The sequence below is a fragment of the Xiphophorus couchianus genome, chromosome 23 (genome assembly GCF_001444195.1).
Source record: "Xiphophorus couchianus chromosome 23, X_couchianus-1.0, whole genome shotgun sequence".
Lineage (NCBI taxonomy): Eukaryota > Metazoa > Chordata > Actinopteri > Cyprinodontiformes > Poeciliidae > Xiphophorus > Xiphophorus couchianus.
This window is the reverse complement of record NC_040250.1, coordinates 11344437-11362940: the sequence shown is the minus strand read 5'-3', so window position 1 is coordinate 11362940 and position 18504 is coordinate 11344437. Positions and strand designations below refer to the sequence as shown.

At 36.9% G+C, this 18504-nt stretch overlaps 1 protein-coding gene across 1 annotated transcript; it reads right to left on the bottom strand.

Annotated features, from left to right (window-relative positions):
• Positions 1–1274: 1274 nt before the first annotated feature.
• gpc2 (glypican 2) lies at positions 1275–17325 on the bottom strand. The gene is made up of 11 exons (XM_028009738.1): positions 16838–17325; positions 15159–15317; positions 12872–13006; positions 11762–11937; positions 11555–11635; positions 10839–11004; positions 8953–9083; positions 7741–7881; positions 5905–6041; positions 4320–4492; positions 1275–3447 (listed from the first exon to the last, which is right to left on the bottom strand). Exons 1-11 carry the CDS (start codon positions 16992–16994, stop codon positions 3161–3163), a joined length of 1743 nt encoding a protein of 580 aa, XP_027865539.1. The 5' UTR covers positions 16995–17325; the 3' UTR covers positions 1275–3160.
• Positions 17326–18504: the final 1179 nt, after the last annotated feature.

Sequence of the window (18504 nt, the reverse complement as noted above, 5' to 3'; positions counted from 1 at the left end):
TGAATTCACACCTCATCTTGACCACGCGACCACACTGAGGCAAACTTTTCCGTCATTGCCGTTTGTTTGCCACTGTGCTGTACTGTGACGGGTGTGAAAATCAGCTCAAGCACCATAAATTAAGTACATCAAGCTAGTCAGATTCCTCTTGAGTTGTTGTGTTGATTTGTTTGTTTTCTAGCATGAGTTTTAATAAATGGGAGACATTAGGATGCAGATCAAGGTATCTAATTAGAGTCTAAACTAAACACATTAAGTTGCAAATAACAAAGCAGTTTAACATCTTAAAATATTTAAAGTCATTGGATTTAATACATTCTTTTATGTCTGAATTTAAAATGATGTTTTATATTCTTATCAGTACCATAAAACAATAATTTAATTATAATTACCAAATTCATTTCATAATAATAATTTTAAAAGATTATCTTCTGGATGAAACTGCATTGTTCCTGTTGCATCATATTTTGGAGGCTCTGTAAGCCCAATATGCTGACTTGGTGCTGAAAAAACCTTTTGTGCCCCCTAAAGGTACATTTTATTTCTTTGTTTAGTCATTTGGAAAATTGACATCCTTTTGAGTAGTTGCTGTTGCATTTATTTTTGACGGCCTTGGGCCTAAGACGCTGAATTAGTGTTGAAAAATCCGTTAGTGCCCCCTGCTGGTAGATTTTATTTGATTGCTCCTGTCACCCTTGTGAAACTGTTGCAACCTTTTGTAGTTGGTGTCGCATTAATTTTTGGCCCCAGATGCTGAATTGATGTTCAAAAATCCTTTGGTGCCCTCTGGTGGTAGTTTATTTTTCTAAGTCTGCTGAATTATTCACATCTATTTCAGTGGTTGGTTGTTCTGTGCTGAATTGCTGTGAGCATAAATGTTTTTTGTTTATTTTAATTGCTCGTAATTAAAGTTAAATTGTTACATTTTCTATAGGTTAAACTGACTGCACATCCTTCTTCTAATCAATTTATTGCACACAGTGTTAACACAAAAGTTTGGACCTTTTCTTGCTTCTCATATTTTTTGACAAAGACATTCAGAGTTTGTTTTTCTCATAAAACAACACATTACTTCCCATGAATTGGCAGATTTGTAGATTGTGTAAGCAGCTAACTGTGGTTAGTATATGCAATAGCATATTGCATATACCCTCTTCTATAGCGTAATGACACAAAAATAAGATTTTATACCTCAGTATAAATGTTTAAATGTCAAGAATGCCGATTTTAACTGTGCTTTCATGTATTTTGTGAAATAAGAAAAGGAACAAAAATTTTCCTTCAGGTTTTTATTGAAGCTGAAAATATCACTGGTTTGATACCAAAAAACAGTTACAACATGAAAAAAAGTTGTGCCATATTTTCACCTTGACAGGAATGTTTGCAGAAGTTATCAGAGAAAGAGTTCCTGAAGTTTAACATATACAACGGATGCTGCCACTCAATTATCTGGCTGCTGATCATCAAAAGCACATCATTAAAACACTTTCATTCATTTGTTGTGTAATTTAATACTGTGTGTGGTGAAACAATGCAGATGAATGCCCCTGTTTCTACTGGAAGGCTTTTTTTCTGAACTGACAATAACTTCTGACTTGCTGGTGTTATTCGATGAAAAAGTTTGGCTCAGAATGAACATTTTTAAAGCAGAGCAAATAAATGCTTGATTTTTTTTTTTACTACAGTGGCTGTTTTGTATAATGGAGCATTTCTTTTTCTGTCAAAACCAGATTTTCCAGTGTCCGTTTGCAGCATTTATACATTCTTTTCGAGTCTCAGTGCCTCTTTTCTCTTCAAAAGACCAACCAACAGACTTCAGTAACTTTGTGTTTTATGTTGACATTTTGGGAAATGTTCTTAGTGCATGGGTCTTTAAATGAGCAAACAGTTGATTAGTAGTTTTACCTCAAAATAAAATTCAAAAACATAGAAACATCTAGAGTTTGTTGGCAGCAAATTAAAATCCAAATTTTCAGTTGGTAAATATGGTGCACAGCATTTAAAACTTAATACCATGCACATCCATTATATGAACTGACTCAACATATGTAATTTTTGCAACAATTTGATAGCCAAGCAATACAACACAATCAGAAAATTATTATTCAATAATCTCCCACAAGTTAAGCTTTTTGTCCACAGTGTCAAACGGCAAGCTTTCTGAATATCATTCAAACATGTTTTCTTTGAAACCAACTGTTTTGGGATTTTTCTAATAACTCAAAATCACGTTAGAGTTAAAGATCGTTCTTTGTTATTTTTGGAAGAAGAAAGTAGAAAAATTTCCAAACAGCCAGAAAAAGTCACTCATGAGATGGGATCATCATATTTGTTTAGATCTGACTAAACCATAGAAGAATACTTCAACTAATGGAAACTGTTTTACAATAGTGACTATATTCTCAGATCATGATTATAAATGCACCTTTACTGTTCTCTTTTTTTCCAGTTACACAAATCAGTGCCTTCAAACTCATGTACGTATATCAACAAAACATTTTACAAATAAGTTTAAAAAATTGTTTAATACTTTACATTCAAACTCAGCCCCTGGTTTGGTTTTCAGAGTAAAATGTTTGTTTTTATTTCTAGGATCAAGTTAGACATGTAAGTTAAAGCCCTCTCTTAGACAAGGCAAAAAAAAGTAAAAGGCTCAAAGTCAATCGAGAAAAAGCAAGTAGCAAACAGATGTCCTTAGTGTGAATTAACTTTTTGCTGAAACATAATAATAATAATTGGGACCACTAACCTCTACTTCACAGATGAGACTATTCACTGTCTTAAACACTCAAAAAAGGTGCTAATTCACTTGATGTTAAATAATAATACAAAAATCTTTTTCAACTTTCATCAAAAAAGTACACCATTTAGTAACAAACTCCAATAGGTCAAAATCTCGCAAGTGGCACTTAAAACATAGCTCTACTTGTCTTGTTTGTTTTTTTACCTCAAAATTGGGGAATGTTTGCTTTTGATAATTGGGGAGAGAGAATTTTATTCTGATTTCTTCAGTGTAGTGTAAAAAAAGTGTTTTCTTTATTGCTAATTTAGCCTGGGTTTGTCCTTGCAATGGAATTGCTTTTTTAAAATCTTCAGAATGTGCTTAAGACGGCAGCATGACAGAAAACTCCCCACGATACCTCCAGATTGCAATAACCAGCTATCTCCACAAGGGGGAAACCATGATCACAAACTGCAAGGACAACAAGGGAACAAGGGAGGAAATGTGCAGATGAGGAGAGGTGGCAGAGGCTTTGATGCGCCCCTGGCCATGGTTTCTGCTCCACTTGGACCCGTTTCTCTCCCGGCCTCGCGTAGGCTTTGCCGGATTGGAGACGGGGTTACGTGGGGTTTTGCTGTACGGAGGAGAGTGAGGGCCATAACCTGGCCAATCATCACTGTACCTTTCATCATGATCTCCACCCCCTGAGCCACTGCCCTCCTCACCTGAAATAATAATAAAAACAGATGCATTTATATTCAATCTGGAGGCAATAAGAAGATGTATGCCAGTAAATATGGATTTCACAACAAAACGGAATCCTTTGGAGATTTACAGTTTCCTTTAGATTTTTCCACAGGTAATGTTACGACATGATACATAATATTTTCTTGAGATTTTATGTGATCAACACAAAATAGTACATAATTGTGAAGTGGAAGGCAGAAGTTAAATGGTTTTTTAAAATGCTTTAACAATTGGGAATTATTAAAGAATCTCCCGCTCTCTTCTTCCCTCATTCGTGAATGAAGGAAGAAATGTGGTGTGCTCTTGTATTTCCCTTTTACTCTGATACTCCTCCTTTTCAATGGAGAAAAAAAATCTACAAAGATCCACCTTATTCACCTAATCTAATAGGCTTGACAAAGAGTTCATTTATAGAGGTGCTGCAGTGATCATGGCTCACTTAAATAATTTGTTCAATTTTGCAGAGGTTCACCTTCCAGCAGAACAACACTAAAAAAAAAGCTTCAATCCAGAGGTTTGATCAAAGTATACCCATGTGATAGAATGGCCCAGTCAAAGTTCAGTCCTTAATCTAATTTTAAATCTGTGGCGAGTCTTAAAAATGTCAATGGATGATGTTCATTGATGTTCTTCATCCATTTTGACTGAATTGAAAATAAGAATGGTCTAAATGTTCAATCTCTAGATGAGCAAACTCTAATGGCAGAAAATGGAGGTCTCGTGAGGAATTGAGCCAGGAAGGGTGATTACAGCTATTCTTTGTACTGATTTATTACACAAAATCCCAATAAAAACAAAAATGTGACAAAAACGTTGAATACTTCAGAAAGGTAACTAAAGGTAAACTCACTGTCTATGAAATTTATATCCTGTCCGCGTTCAGCATGCTTCAGTTTGTTGGTCACCACCTTCAGATCCACGATTAGCTGTTTGACCTTCACATCTGGACGGGCAATGTCCACCTCCACCTCTGGGTTGTTTATTTGGCTGGCGAGTCCGTTGCCTGTAACATCCGGCAGGTACCTGCACACACAAAGTCATTCACATACTTCCCATCCAGAAACCATAAATTTTGTGATTTTGAGCAGATTATTTCCTGTCTTAATCACAGCAGTGAAAGAGAAGTTTTAGCTCTCAAAGTCCAGGCTGTTGTAACTGCTGCATCATGAGAAACTACCAGATGACCATGTTTTGTTTGAGACTGAGTCATTGATGTGGCAAATAAGCTTCAATTCAAATCAAACTAACATATAATGTTACAGAAAGATTTCCATGTACATTTATTTATTTATTTTTTCACCTTGTTTATCTCAGGCTGTCAGGCAGGTTCTCAAATATTTCTTGATTCTATAGATAGTAAAGGTGTTAAATTGAACCTGAAAGGTGAATAATCAAAATTAATTCATGAATTACCAAGGGGTACATTTATATTTTTACATAGGGTCAGGTTGGTTTGGAGATTCCTTTAATAAAAGAAAGCCTAATTTTAACATTGCTATTTGAATATTTTTATTAAATGTTTTTTGTTAGAATAATTATGTTTTGTTATCATTCTTACATAAGTAGTTACCAGTTTGCTTTTCGTTCATAGGTTTAGTATTCACACCCCAGAGAGGAGGAATTTGTTAAACCGTGTGAAAGACAAAACTTTGCTTTTTCCCTAAACCTTGAAGCTGCAGCTGCTTTCTAATCTTCTAATCTCCTTAAAGGACCTGTGTGTTAGTTCATGTGTTCTTCCTTGTTTCAGAATAGCCATTATTTGATTTATCACTCTCCCACATTTCACTCTCGACTCCCTTCTTTCTCCTGCTTAATAAAAAGATAGGCTCTGCTGCAGGGAGCCAGAACGCATGGCAAACACCTTGGAGAAGTGGTTTGCTATGCTTCCTCATTCTGCAGAAGCTTGGTTGAAAACTCATAAACGTTGTCTGTGGTTCTTTCTTTGTATTTAGGTAAACAAAATACCTATCCTTTTTCCTTTGTTGTGTGATGGAAAACATACAGCTCAATCAAGCAAAAATTGAAGAAATAATAAAAACAAAGTTATTGCAATCTTTAAATAATATAGTTGGCTTTAGCAATGAATGAAACTTGATGGCAGTAAATCTGGCTGCTATTCCAGTTCTGATTAGCGTGTCTAATTTCAGTGTAGTTATAGTCTCACTGTCGCTTAATGCAGCAGTATTACTAGACTTCATTCTCCTCTCACCAATCCAAATGGACTTGTGTCATACCGTGTCTTATAATGTCAAACCTGCTATCTTGGCTGGATCTGTGAGCATAAAATCAAGCTTCCTGCAGAGAGCATGTGGGTGACTGGTGGAGGCTAAATAAAATACATTCCCTCACTCTCTCCTCCTCTGTCTATTCCTGAAAGCTTCTCCTACCTTCCCCACATTCATCACCTCCAGTCACTTTCCTCTGATCTGGCTCACCTCCCCCGGGTCTGCCCGTTCCAGCAGCGGTCCTCATTAGTGACGTCGGCAGCCATCCTCTCATCGTTGCAGATGGTGTGTGGGAGGGACACCCAGAAGCCTCGCATAGGCCTCAGTCGCTCCTTCAGCTCAGTAACCTGTGTGGAGGTGGAAGGATACCGGGAATGATTCAGACTTCGTTTTGAAGTTTCAGTCTTTGTTCGGCTGGGTGAAAGAACCATGTACGGTCCTGATGGTGGGCAATGTGAAAAGCAGACATGACACTGTTTACTGATTACACCACACGTCCTTTGTTGGACATATAATTAATACACTAACACATCAATGCTCATCCTTATCTTGTAGGTCTAAGTGAGCTCTTCTGCTTTGAAAGACCAATATGTTTTCAAAACATCAACCTTTGTTTGACTTTGCCCTCTTTTTGATTTATTGAATTTTCTGGAAGCATTTTTGATTTAATATGTTCACAGATAAAGCATGTACTGTACATTGTACATAGTTTTACTAAATGACCTAACATGCAGTACCTTACACAAGTGTTTATTCACTTGAATATCTGACTTTACAACTGCAAACATTAATGTATTTTTGGGGGATTTTACTAGATGAACCAACACAAAATTGTGCATAGTTATGAAGTCAAAACACAAGGATACCTGGTCTTAATTTCTTTTTTTTTTATTTTATTTTTTTACAAATGACAAAAGCTGAAAAGGGGTGTACATTTGTACTTTGATACCTGGTCTTCCATCTTCCCATCAATTCAGCTTCCATATTCCTGCATAACGCTCCCAATAACATGTTTAACCATTGAAATGTTTTGGATTATGTGAAGTCCTACATACCACCCGTAGTGTTCTGCATGTATACCCAACTTTTAGTGTCATTTGACCAGTACCTTCCTTCACATCTACTGAGTTTGTCCAAAATCTGAAAATAGGACTTTTTAGTGCACTCTTTCATCAATGACTTTCTACTTGCAACTATTTCATAAAGTCCAGATTTGTGTAGTGCATGACTAAGAACATCCTGTTGACAGATTTCACACCTGAGCTGTGATTTGTTTTTTGGAGCTACTCCAGAGTTACCCTGGAACTCTTGGCTGCTTTCCTGATTAATGCTCTTCTTATTTTGCCTGATAATTTTGCACTGTTTGGGTAGGTATAAAGTTTTGCCCCTGCAATTTATGTTTTTCTATGACAGATTGGACGGCGCTTGATGAGACATTGAAAGGGATGCGGTTTTATAACTTAACAAGATCTGCCTGCTGCATTCTTTCATCTCCGTGGTGCTGTTTGTACTAATGTTCTCTAACAAACCTCTGAGGTGTTCAAAGAGCAGCTGGATTTATACGGAGATGAATTAAATTACAAACAGGTGGACTCTCATTACCAAGTAGACAACTTCTGAAGGCAGATGACTATACTGGATTGTATTGGACTAAATGGAACTGAAAAAATATGGACACCAGAATGTTAAGTTTGTATGTACAAAATAATCGAAAACCATGTTTTTTCTTCTGGCTCACACTCATGTGTTACTTGGTGTCGATCTATATCAATAGCCAATAAAATACATTAATATCTCTGGTTTGAATGTGGCAAAATATAAAAACTGTTCCAGGTGTACAAACTGAAGGCTCCAATTGTTTGAAATAACAGTAGTGTGACTAAATAATACAATACAGATATTAGCATATTAATTAGAGTGCTAAGTCTAGTATTTTGCTTTAAAGTTTCTAATAATGAAAGGCTATGGATGTCCAAAGGATTCTCAGCTGCCTACAGCTGGACTAAAGCTACAATTAGTCTCTGCTGTCATTTTTTCCCCACTCACCAGCCGGTCCAGGTTGGTGCCTGCAGCTGTGGTGGGTTTCTCCTCGGGGGTGTAGGTGCGAAAGGGCTTCCTGTTCCCTCCTGACTCGCTGGGAGAACGTTTGTTCCTTGCTGGAGATGGATTCCCACAGCCTTGGAAGACCTACAAGGACAAATTTATCAGACACGTGTATGTGCAATGAGAATTTTCAGATTTCCTACTGCTACAAAGTCATACAACATTTCTGTATTTATGCAGTTACTATGCAGCTTCCTACATCATTTCAAAAGTTGACCATAAGCTTTTAACACAAGATTCTTCAACTTCAAAACTGAAGCAACTTAATGTTTGAAAATCTTAAGAGGAAAAACAGTGTGGGCTCTTGCATCCAAAAACTGATTTCCAAAGCATCAATTTAATCAAGATGCAACATTGGTCCTTCAACTACACCCACATACAGCAAAGAACCGAAATGCTCATTTTTAAGCATGGTGAAACCCAAAAGTGAAAGAGAGTAGTGAAGCTTTGCAGTCTTATCTGAGATTCAAAACAAAAACACACAAACAAAACCGATAGTAATGAAACATATTTAAATGGCACCAAATTTTCAGAGATATAAATTATAAATTAAAGGAGAAAATCTTAAGATATCACAAAAGATGGTTGTTTTCTGGAATGAAAACAGAAAATGAGGCGCTCATTTACTGCTTCTAAATCCCCTTTTCCCGATATCCATTTGGAAGATTAGACAATTAAACAAGATAAAAGTTGAACCTGGAATACTGAGAACACAGGATAATTATGTTTATGGACTCTGAAAATGTGCACTTGTTTTATTTTTGTGCAAGAGTTCCATGTATGAATTTGCAGAAAGCAGTAATCACTGCACCTGAGTTTATTAGGAATCAAAGCTCATTGAGGTCAGGGGTCACAGTATCTCTGCTGGGCGCACTGAGCAATGTTGGAACTTCCTAAGGCTTTTCTAAAAAAACATACACTGAAGCCTGAAGCAGGAAAAACAAATGGATAGTTCCCTTGAAATTTTATCACTAAAGCTAACTTTGCAATTCAGTTTGTCATATTGATGTCATTTCAGATACTAGCTTTGTTTATTTGGAAAACAAAGGAGGACCCCTCTTGCTAAGAAGGCCCGGGACCCTTCCCATAAATGACTTCAGTTCTGTTTTAATTAATCTCTATATGTAATCAACTGTTGAGATATCTTCTTCTTACCTTTCTGGAGATGCTCACACTGTTCTCCTGCATGTGCATAATGGCCTCAGAGACTTTTACAGAAATGGAGTCGGCTGCAAGCTCAAAGTTAAATGGCCCCTCCAGCTTCTCAGATACCACATAAAGAGCATCTGGCAGAAAGAGTGAGAAAAGGTTTGCGGTGAGACAACAGCAAATGTTCAGAATATGTTAACGCGCGCTAAAAATAGGTTTTCTGTAACTCATATTGTAAGAGCAAATAAATGTTAAGACAAAGGCTTGCTGTGCCTGGATGGAAACCAAAAGTACATTTTACTGGCCAAAAGGTTCACTTTACATATCTTTTAGAGACTTTTTATTAAACTGTAATAATACAAAGAGGAGAATATAAAATACAAGGTTGGTGATTGTGTGCGGTGATTTAGAATACCTAAAATGAGTGTGAGTGGTTTTTAATAAGAATAAGGGATGAAAGCTAATGTATAGGCTTGATGAAAGAGAAAAGAAAACGCAACAGCACAGATCAGTTGTGACAGACCAGAAAGGCATGAATGATTAATGGAGGAACTTATTAGGGAGAAAAGAAAGTGAAAATAAATGAGTGACAAGGGTGTAATAAAAGACCTCTAGCTTTTGGTCTGTCCAGTATAATTATGTTAATGAATTGAAAAGCTGCCGAAAGTAATTTGGCAGCTGACATTTTCTATTGTAAGAACGTTAAGTTGTGAGCGATTTAGCTGAAATCCATAACCTCCTTCACCTAGAAACTAAAATGTAGCTGAGGCCAGCATCAGCAAACCAAACAGTTCAGCAGAGCACGGCTTGCATAATGACATGAATTCCTGGAATAAAAACATTATGGCAGCACCAATATACCAAATACTGAAGATCACAAAATAAAAGAACGAGAGCTACTGCCTTTAATCAGCTTTCAATCTAATAACGACACTAAGAGTAAATTAAACACAATTAAATAAGTTCTAGCTTTAAGAAAAAAATTCTCTAAGCTGCAGTTTACTAATATGTTGCTATACAATCAGTCTGGGCTATTTGTAATTTCAACCCTTTACTAAAGCTTATATTTAATTTGAGATATTTAAGTATAGTTCTCTTTTTTCAGATCAATACAAATACTAACTAACTTTCTATAAGTTTATGTTCAAAATAAATCAGGTACATGATTTACCCATTATGATGATGCACAAAGGTATATCTGATCTCCACTTATCACCTATGAGACACTAAACTATCAGCTGGATTTGAATCCTCCTCTTGTCAGTTTAGTTTATCGAACATGACTAAAATAAACTAGTCCATGGTCTTACAGCTGACCATGCAAATCACAGCAGAAACCAATGCAACCGAAGGAACCGTCTATAGACCTCCAAGAGTGGATTGTGGGAAGGTTGAAATCTGGGGATGAATAATTTGTCAGCACTGAACATCCCAAAGAGCACTTTGGTCTATATTATTTGGAAATGAAAGAAATCAAGGTTTGGAGCCACTAGAACCTTCCACAGATCTGTCCACTCAACCAAGCTGAATTTTGATGAAGGGCTTTGCTCTTTAAATATGGTACCATAGGAGTCATCTGGTCCAAATGGAGATAAGTACTACAACATTATAAAAATAGGGTTTAATGAAGTTTCCAGAAAATAATGTGCATCCAAAATAGGTCATCTTTTAGCATTTTTATTACTATTTTTCAACACAATCCATGAAAATATTATACTAAAAAGAAAAATAAAATGAAATGCAATGATGTAAGTTTATGGGTAAAATCTGCAAAATGTAGAATGACGTTGGATCCTTGAAACCTTTTCACAAATATGTCCCATTTATATATTTGTATTGGAAAAATACCAGGACATCATGTTGCGTGGATTGTTTTTTATCCCCAGATTCACCTATGAAATTGTTCCACTCTGTGTCCAGCTCTGCCTGATTGGCTAAGCAGCCCTTCATCACGTTAAGGCACAGCGAGTGGCAGGGCCGGAGAAAGGGCAAGCCTCGACACAGGGGGCAGTACCACTGACGCATAAGGCCACGCACACACTCTGAATCGGCTGTCAACTGGAAAACAGACAAAAAACAACACAAAAACACGCCATGTCAACAGTGCAAGCTAAAACAAGGCAGGTTTGCATCAGCATAGGGAGTCTTGTGTTAGAAAATAATTAATAAAAGTCAGTCTTCCGTCATTCAGCAAACAGTTGGCATTGCTGAAAGCCAAATAATTGGCATTCAGCAATCAGTTGGCATTCAGCAACTGAATATTGCCAACCGAATATTGCCAAATGAATATTATTCAGATGGCATTGAATATTGATTGTTGAAATCAATATACAAGAGTATTCAATAATGTTGAATACTGGCACTTGCTGAAATATTGATACGTGCTCTTATGATTTAAATTAAACAAAAATAACTAGGTTAAATGTTCTTGAGAGAGCAGACCTTTTTAGTTTAAACAGCATTTAAAGAAGCTATTTCAGAAAGTGGCTATTATTAGAAATAAAATAAATTTTTTGCTTAAGGGTGAGATTAAGATTACTTGTCTTCATTACATAGTGCCACTGTACTTGCCGAGAGAAGAGAAAACTAATCTGGGATTATCACTCACCTTTGTGGCCGTATTTACCATATCCCGACCAAAAGCTAGGCCCTGAGATAGAGCTCTAGCAGCTATGAAAGCTCTGGACACCTGAAAACCAAACCAAATATTGTAATCAGAACCCAACTTTTATTTTCTTAAGACAGGGGTCTGATTTTGGGGGGGCTACCAGTACTTCATACACACACACACTCGCACGCACACCCCCACACACACCTGCACTCGAAGTTTGCGAGGAACATCTCCAAACGGCTGTAGCTGCTCAGTGTGTTTGCTGACACACTCCAGGTAGTCATCACTGAACTGATATTGAGGGTTGACCAATGAGAAGACTCGCTCCACAAGTCCGGACCAGAAGTCTGAGAAGACCTCTGTCAGACTCACACTGCCCCCTGAGGACAAAAAGGGTAATGGAAAATTGGGGGGAAATACATCACTAGATGAAAAGGTCACGTATAGGAAACATGTTCACAAATGTTTTTTAATTCTTTATTTTGCATTTAACATCTTAAGTCTGTGTACTAAAGGTCATCATACATTTGAAGTTACATAACACAACACTGAGAATAAGGAATATCACATGAGATTAATTTGGTCGAGGAGGCACACTAATTGACTGTCAGCAACTTGTGACTGAAATAACACACTAATTTAGACCTGAATTAGCTCTTCGGGAGTTCAGAAGACTGGAACACATTGTTGCTCTCATGGTGATGGAAAAGGAAATCAACCATAATTTAAACAGAGCTCAACATATGACACATAAATGCTAAAACATTATAAATATTTGCTGCCATAATGCTAGACTATAATATGGCATGACATGCTGTCTGCCTGTGAAACTTATCGGTCTCCTCACAGAGTGAGTCTGCGATTGTACAATCTGCAGTCGGGGATACGGCCTCAAATTAGCCAAACATGCTGCCTGGCAGACAAAGACGAGTTGACTAAGCAAGGGACAGCCTGCAGACGGACTTGCCAGCAAACGGCTGTCGTGCCAAAACAGAGCGATATGGCACAGAATTAGAAACAGTCTGGCATCTGTGGGAATTTTTCTCTCTTTCTTTTCCTCTGAATTCCACTCGGCATGCCAGCACTCTTCAAAAAAAAGACAAATCTGGTTCTTTACTGCTGCCCACAGAGACTGACGATTTAATAAAACAGCAGTTCAGCAATGAATTATTTCAGATGCCTGGCAGATTGCTCTTACTATCTTTAGTAAGCCTATAGCCAACATTAACATCTCTCTGCTGCTATTTTTTTTTTAATTACTTCTGAATATATATGAGACTGGGGTCAGGTGGATAGAGGAGGGAATAAACCAACCGGAATAATATCTCCGAAGCTCCACGAACAGCTCCTGGAAGACATGTGTGTTCTGAGTGAAGAGGCGGCCGTAGGTCTTGGTAAACATCTGGTTCATAGACTTCTCAGAAAGGTCTATAAGCTCCCTGAAGAACTCTGCACAGACATAGAAAGATTAACTATGATGAAAACCTCATTCACCTTTTATTTTAATACATTATAGTTGTGTATCTGTGTAGGCGGTCCATCACCTCCTCTCCATGTCACAAGATTATCAGCTTACAGGGACATCAGATCCTGAACTGCAGTAAATAACAGCGCGTACTCTATTAAAAATCTGCCTTTAAGACTCATATCCAGTCTCCCACTCCTTAAGCATCTTTATATGACTCAGACATTATATAAAAGCATGAAGGCTTAAAAAAAAAGGTGATAACAGTCCATGGCAGGTAGGAGGAGAAGTGTAAATTCAGCTGGTGAGCAGGCTGAAACAGAAACCTGCTGCACTGAAATGTTAATTCACCACAATGCTAAATTGCCTTCAGAGTAGAAACTCATTGAAACCACTTCCAGATGCATAAAAGGGGCAAGTAACAAATTTTAATCATGAAGGTCAGTTTACAGGCTGTGGTTAGGAGTACTCTGACTAAGACTAGCTAGATAGCACATGTTATAGTGAAGTCATTGTGGTTCATTTAAAATAGTTTAAGTTTACAACAGGAAATCTGCAGTGGAGGTGGAAAAAATCATTTTCATTAGCGGTAAGAAAGGGTCCGATCCAAACCAGTTCTGTTTAGTTTGGATGAATTCTGTTAGGTCTATGTAAAACCTAAACACATACAGCAACTAAACTAGGATTTGTTTATTGCTTAAGTTCATATTGAAGTCCAGATAGTTTTAAATGCGAGCGGAAGAAGAAAATAAATTCTAACTGGGTTTTCTAGTTGTAAAGAAATCCAACATTTTAGGAAATTATTTGACAATCACCGATCGCAGGAAAATCGGCACATGGTGATCTTTGACCAGACCTGACTGGTGCAGCTCTAAAATCTTTCAAATTATGTAGATTTTTGATAATGTGCTGCTGCCACTGTGTTACAGAAAATATGTTACTTTATCACATAATAGTTGTAAAATTTAAGACCTTAAGCATACTTAGAGGCCTTTAAACATTTAAACATACTTAAAGGTGTACAAATAATTAGTCTTACTACAAACATCCTAAGGTATTTAAAATGTTATATACTTAGTGAAAGTTTTTTTTTTTTTCTAGAGCAATACATTAGACTACATCAGACTAGATGGTATAGTGTTTTCTATTTTCATGATGTTTTCTAAACAAATAAAAACTATGTTTTTTTTATTTTCTACTTGTTCAAAATGTAAAAAAAAATCATATGGTAGGTACTATAAAGGTAAATAGTTTAAATGGAAATAAATGTACTTTTTACTTTTTGGTAATACAACAATTAACAGGGATATAAAACGTAATATACTTGACCACTTCAGAGTAGACAATAATAGTTGTAGTGGGATTACGAGCATATGTTAACTAAGAAAAATAGTTCCTATACCTTTAAAGCACTTTAAAAAACTAAACTGTACTTTACTTATACAAAGCCAGTGAAGTAAAAAGGATTGATGATAAAATAACTGGATCCTCTAGAGATCATGGTGCAAAGAAGGACTTTTTATAAAATAGACTCTTTATCAAACTATTATGCAACAGCACAGTGTGTTCAGTCCATGGGCGTAGGTTTGGGTATGGGCGGTCGTGACATGTCACGACCAATATTCAAGGAATATAAAATAGTCCCGACCAATTTTTGCCATATAAATAAAATTAAAAAAACATATGTATTTTTTAACAAAAACAAAATAAATAAACAAAAATCTACATTGATTAGTTTAATATTTCAATATACTACGCAGTGGTAGCATTCATTTTAAATGCTGGTGAGTTGGTGAGTAAGTTGTAAGGTCCCACCAAAACTTAGACCAAACCTACGCCCTTGGTTCAGTCAGATGACTCTTCAGTATCACTGTAATACAAACTGCTACAGGAGATCCTCTCTACATACAGCCATCAGTTTCTAAAACAACTTTAAAGAAACTTGGGTAATGAGCTACAAGAACATTTAATTTCCCTTTGGGATTAATAAAGTATTTTTGACGTGAATTGAATTGGGATGCCCTCTGGGTTTAAGAAGGTTTTTTTCTTGATTAAAGGTACAATTAAACTTACTAATCTATTATAAAAGCAGAAGTACCGCATATTGCTTAATATTATATCGTATTAGCCTCTCACCATCAAACCGGCGGTGTCTCTGTGTGAAGGTAGTCAAGAGGAATTGGCTGTTGTCTTCGGTGGCTTTCAAGAAGTCCCTCTCACTCTGAAGTGACAGAGTCTCCTCCATCTGACTGGAGCAGCAGGTATAATCCTGAGGACAAAGTCGCAGGTGCTCACCTACAACAAAAACATCCGAAGGACCACAAGGTTTGAGGACTGATGTACCTCTATTTAAAGAAAAAAAACATTAGTAAAACAGAAAATGATGTGTTCCATCTGTAATTACAATTTCATTATAGTGACCTTGCTGGTGTAAGGAAAAAGTCTATTTGTTTACTTTTTATTTAAAGAAAAAAGATTAGTGAAATATAAAATTATATGTTCCTGCTTTCCATCAATAATTACAACCACATGACCTTGCTGGTGTCAGAATAAAGTACATTTGTTTAGAGAAAAGGTCGACTCTACTTGCCATTAATAGGTTATTTAATAGGGAAATCTAATTAAAGATAATGCTGTGGAAGGAAATTGCAATTTATCTGTATGAATTATTCAAATTCAATTTTTCTTTCTTTGTCAAATGAGGTTCAATCATCTTCCTTTAGGTAATAACATGTGCAAACAACAGCTAAGAGGAGGTGGGGATAACACAACGCTCAAAGGGTACAAATCTTTGTTTATGCAGCATAATTACACCTGGCATGAATATCTGGTTGTTAATACATTGGAAAGTGTCTATCCCAAATCCTCCCTGCCTGACGTGCCTCTCGGTTTCTTTTGTTCTCTGTGTGTCTCACCATCAATCCATTCTCATCCCCGTATTTCCATTTCTAAACTGCCTCCCTTCATCCCTCACCCTCTCTCTCTCTCCTGGCCATCTGCTCCCCTGGCCCACGGGACAGCCAGCAGAGAATCAGGCAGTGATAGCCCAACACACAAAAATCAATCAATTCTACGGTTGCTTTACACCAAGTTGATTTGCCATGAAATATATGCAATGCAAGAAAACATTTTTACCCACCATTAATTATAAAAATACCTCAGTGTCTGCGTGGGAGGATTGCCAAGTAGTAATTTACATGTACAAGGCTATACCTTCAAAAAGCAGTCCATGAAGCATTTCCCCCTGTTTTTTATTTTAATCTAAAAGGCATATTTCCTTATAACCTTCTGCCAAAACTTTATATTATTCCCAAATGCAAATGCTTGTAATCCACATCAGATCTGCATCGTTTCCCGCTGATTACCTCTAGTGAACAGAGCCTGTATATGTAACTTGCATGCATGGATTTAACTGTAGGTTAGTGCAAAGACTAATTAGGGGCGAGGTTCTTTGTTGCACCGGTGTTGGCAATTTGCTCATCCCCTTAATCATCCTATTTAAACCGCGCAGAGGGAAGGAAGGGGCGGGTGTGATTTGTTTTAAACAGCATTGCTTTATGTCTCTTGAGGAAAACTTTCATCAACACATTGCGTTTTGATGATTTTTTTTATTTTTTTTTTTACCGTTTTATATTTTAAAGCCAATATATAAAACGTTTTTACACACATTGTAACTTTATTTGGGTAATTATGTGAGGCTTAGTCATGTTATATATGACTTTCATGAACACAAATTCAACTTTATTCATTCTAAGACATGCTAAGGAAAGCTGCACCCAAGTTGAGCAAAGCAGGCAGTGGGACTGTTGTCTTACCGGAGATCTGAGTCACAGGCGCGGTGCTGGTGCTGTACCCCTTCTCTGAGTACACCTGCCGGGTGTCAGCGCAGCTTCTCCCCGCAGCAGCCGCGGGGCTCCGGGTCCCCGACAGGGCAGCGATGGTGCAGAGCCAAACCAGCAACCGGGTGTCCATCCTCACAGCGGGACTCGAAATCAAATGAAGCAAACCCCAGTAGGCTGACTGGTGGGTTTATGTAAGACCAGCGTGGATCGCAGAATGAATGACTGACCCGGATAGATGCAGGTAAAAGTATAAAATAGTGACAAGATCAAAAATCATTAGTCCTTTAAAGCAGTCATGGTGCTCCTGATCAACATCCGGTCTGGATTTTTTTTTTATTATTATTATTTTTTTGACATCACTTGTGTTTCCATGGTGTCCTCCTTTTTTTTCCTTTCCTGGGATACCCGCCGCTGCGCGTAAACACAGGAGGAGAATGAATGAGGAACTCCTTGCGCTGCTTAACCATCATTTGACGCACCACCGCTGTCAAACCCACGGGATTTAACTATGGTGAGACCGGAAAAGGAATTCCTTTCAAAATAATCGTCCAAATCTTTCAAGTGATTTAATATTTTAAAATGTCATCACACAGATGAATAATGGTAATACAAATAACATAATTACAAAATAAACAATTTTCCAAATTGTTTTTCAGCATTAAACTTAGACTGATACATTAGTTGGTACATACTAGAATGGATCAAAAATTTCCAGTAACAATATTGTTATATTTTCTTGACCTCGTCATACCTCAGGAGGTAGAAAATAACATAACAGTACAAACCAGATGTCTCATATAAGCATACACAATAGGTAACTATTTTTGTTAAAATTATCTTTGGTTTTCATTCAATGAAGTTACTCAAAGTGGGCAGAGTAACCAGGCATTTTACTCAAGAGTAGCACTTCATAATGTGAAATCTCAAAAGTAGAAAGCATAGTGTAATAAAACTACTTCTAAAAGTACTTACACCTCTGGATTGAATATGCAGACTTTTGCCACATCCCAACCACAAGCATTTTTAAGAGATAAAACAATACAAAGTACAATATAATTTTGGCCTTGTAGAACAACCTGCAAAGACTCCAAGTCTTTTTGGAGTCTTTTTGGTTTTTCTACTTGGCAGCTTTAAATATCTAATCTTGGATTCAAATTGGATGGAGAGTGTCTATGAATAGCAGTTTTCAAGTCTTGCCATAGATTCTCACTTTGATTTTATGGACATTCAAAAAATTATCTTAACACACAATTATAGTTTGATCTAAAACATTACACTGTAGCTCTGGATGTATGTTTAGGGTTTGTTTTCCTTCTGCAAGACTTATGTTTTATGTTTTTATGTTTTAGGTTTTCTTTCAGGATAGGTCCGTGTTGGCTTCATCCATCTTCCCAGTGTATCCATGAACCTGCTGCTTCTCTGTTACATGGACTCGGTGTACTTATTAAATGACTTCTACAGGCGTTTGGGTTTGATGGATTGTATTCAGGGGTTTCTTAGTAAAGTTGGCTGATAGCAATGCAAACCACAGTTTTCATATTTTGTGCATGTTGGTAAGAAAGATCAAATCCCAATGAAATGCACACTCAAGGTTATTGGTTGTACCTTGACAAAATGTGAAAGTTAAAAGCATAATGTGG

What these genes read in the sequence shown, in the direction of transcription:
- gpc2 (XM_028009738.1), bottom strand. Translation starts at nt 16,994, where the DNA reads ATGGACACCCGGTTGCTGGTTTGGCTCTGCACCATCGCTGCCCTGTCG. An exon ending in GCCTGTGACTCAGATCTCCG is followed by an intron (nt 15,318 to 16,837) that starts GTAAGACAACAG and finishes TTTTTGTTGTAG; the next exon opens with GTGAGCACCTGCGACTTTGT. An exon ending in GCACCAACCTGGACCGGCTG is followed by an intron (nt 6,042 to 7,740) that starts GTGAGTGGGGAA and finishes ACCTCCACACAG; the next exon opens with GTTACTGAGCTGAAGGAGCG.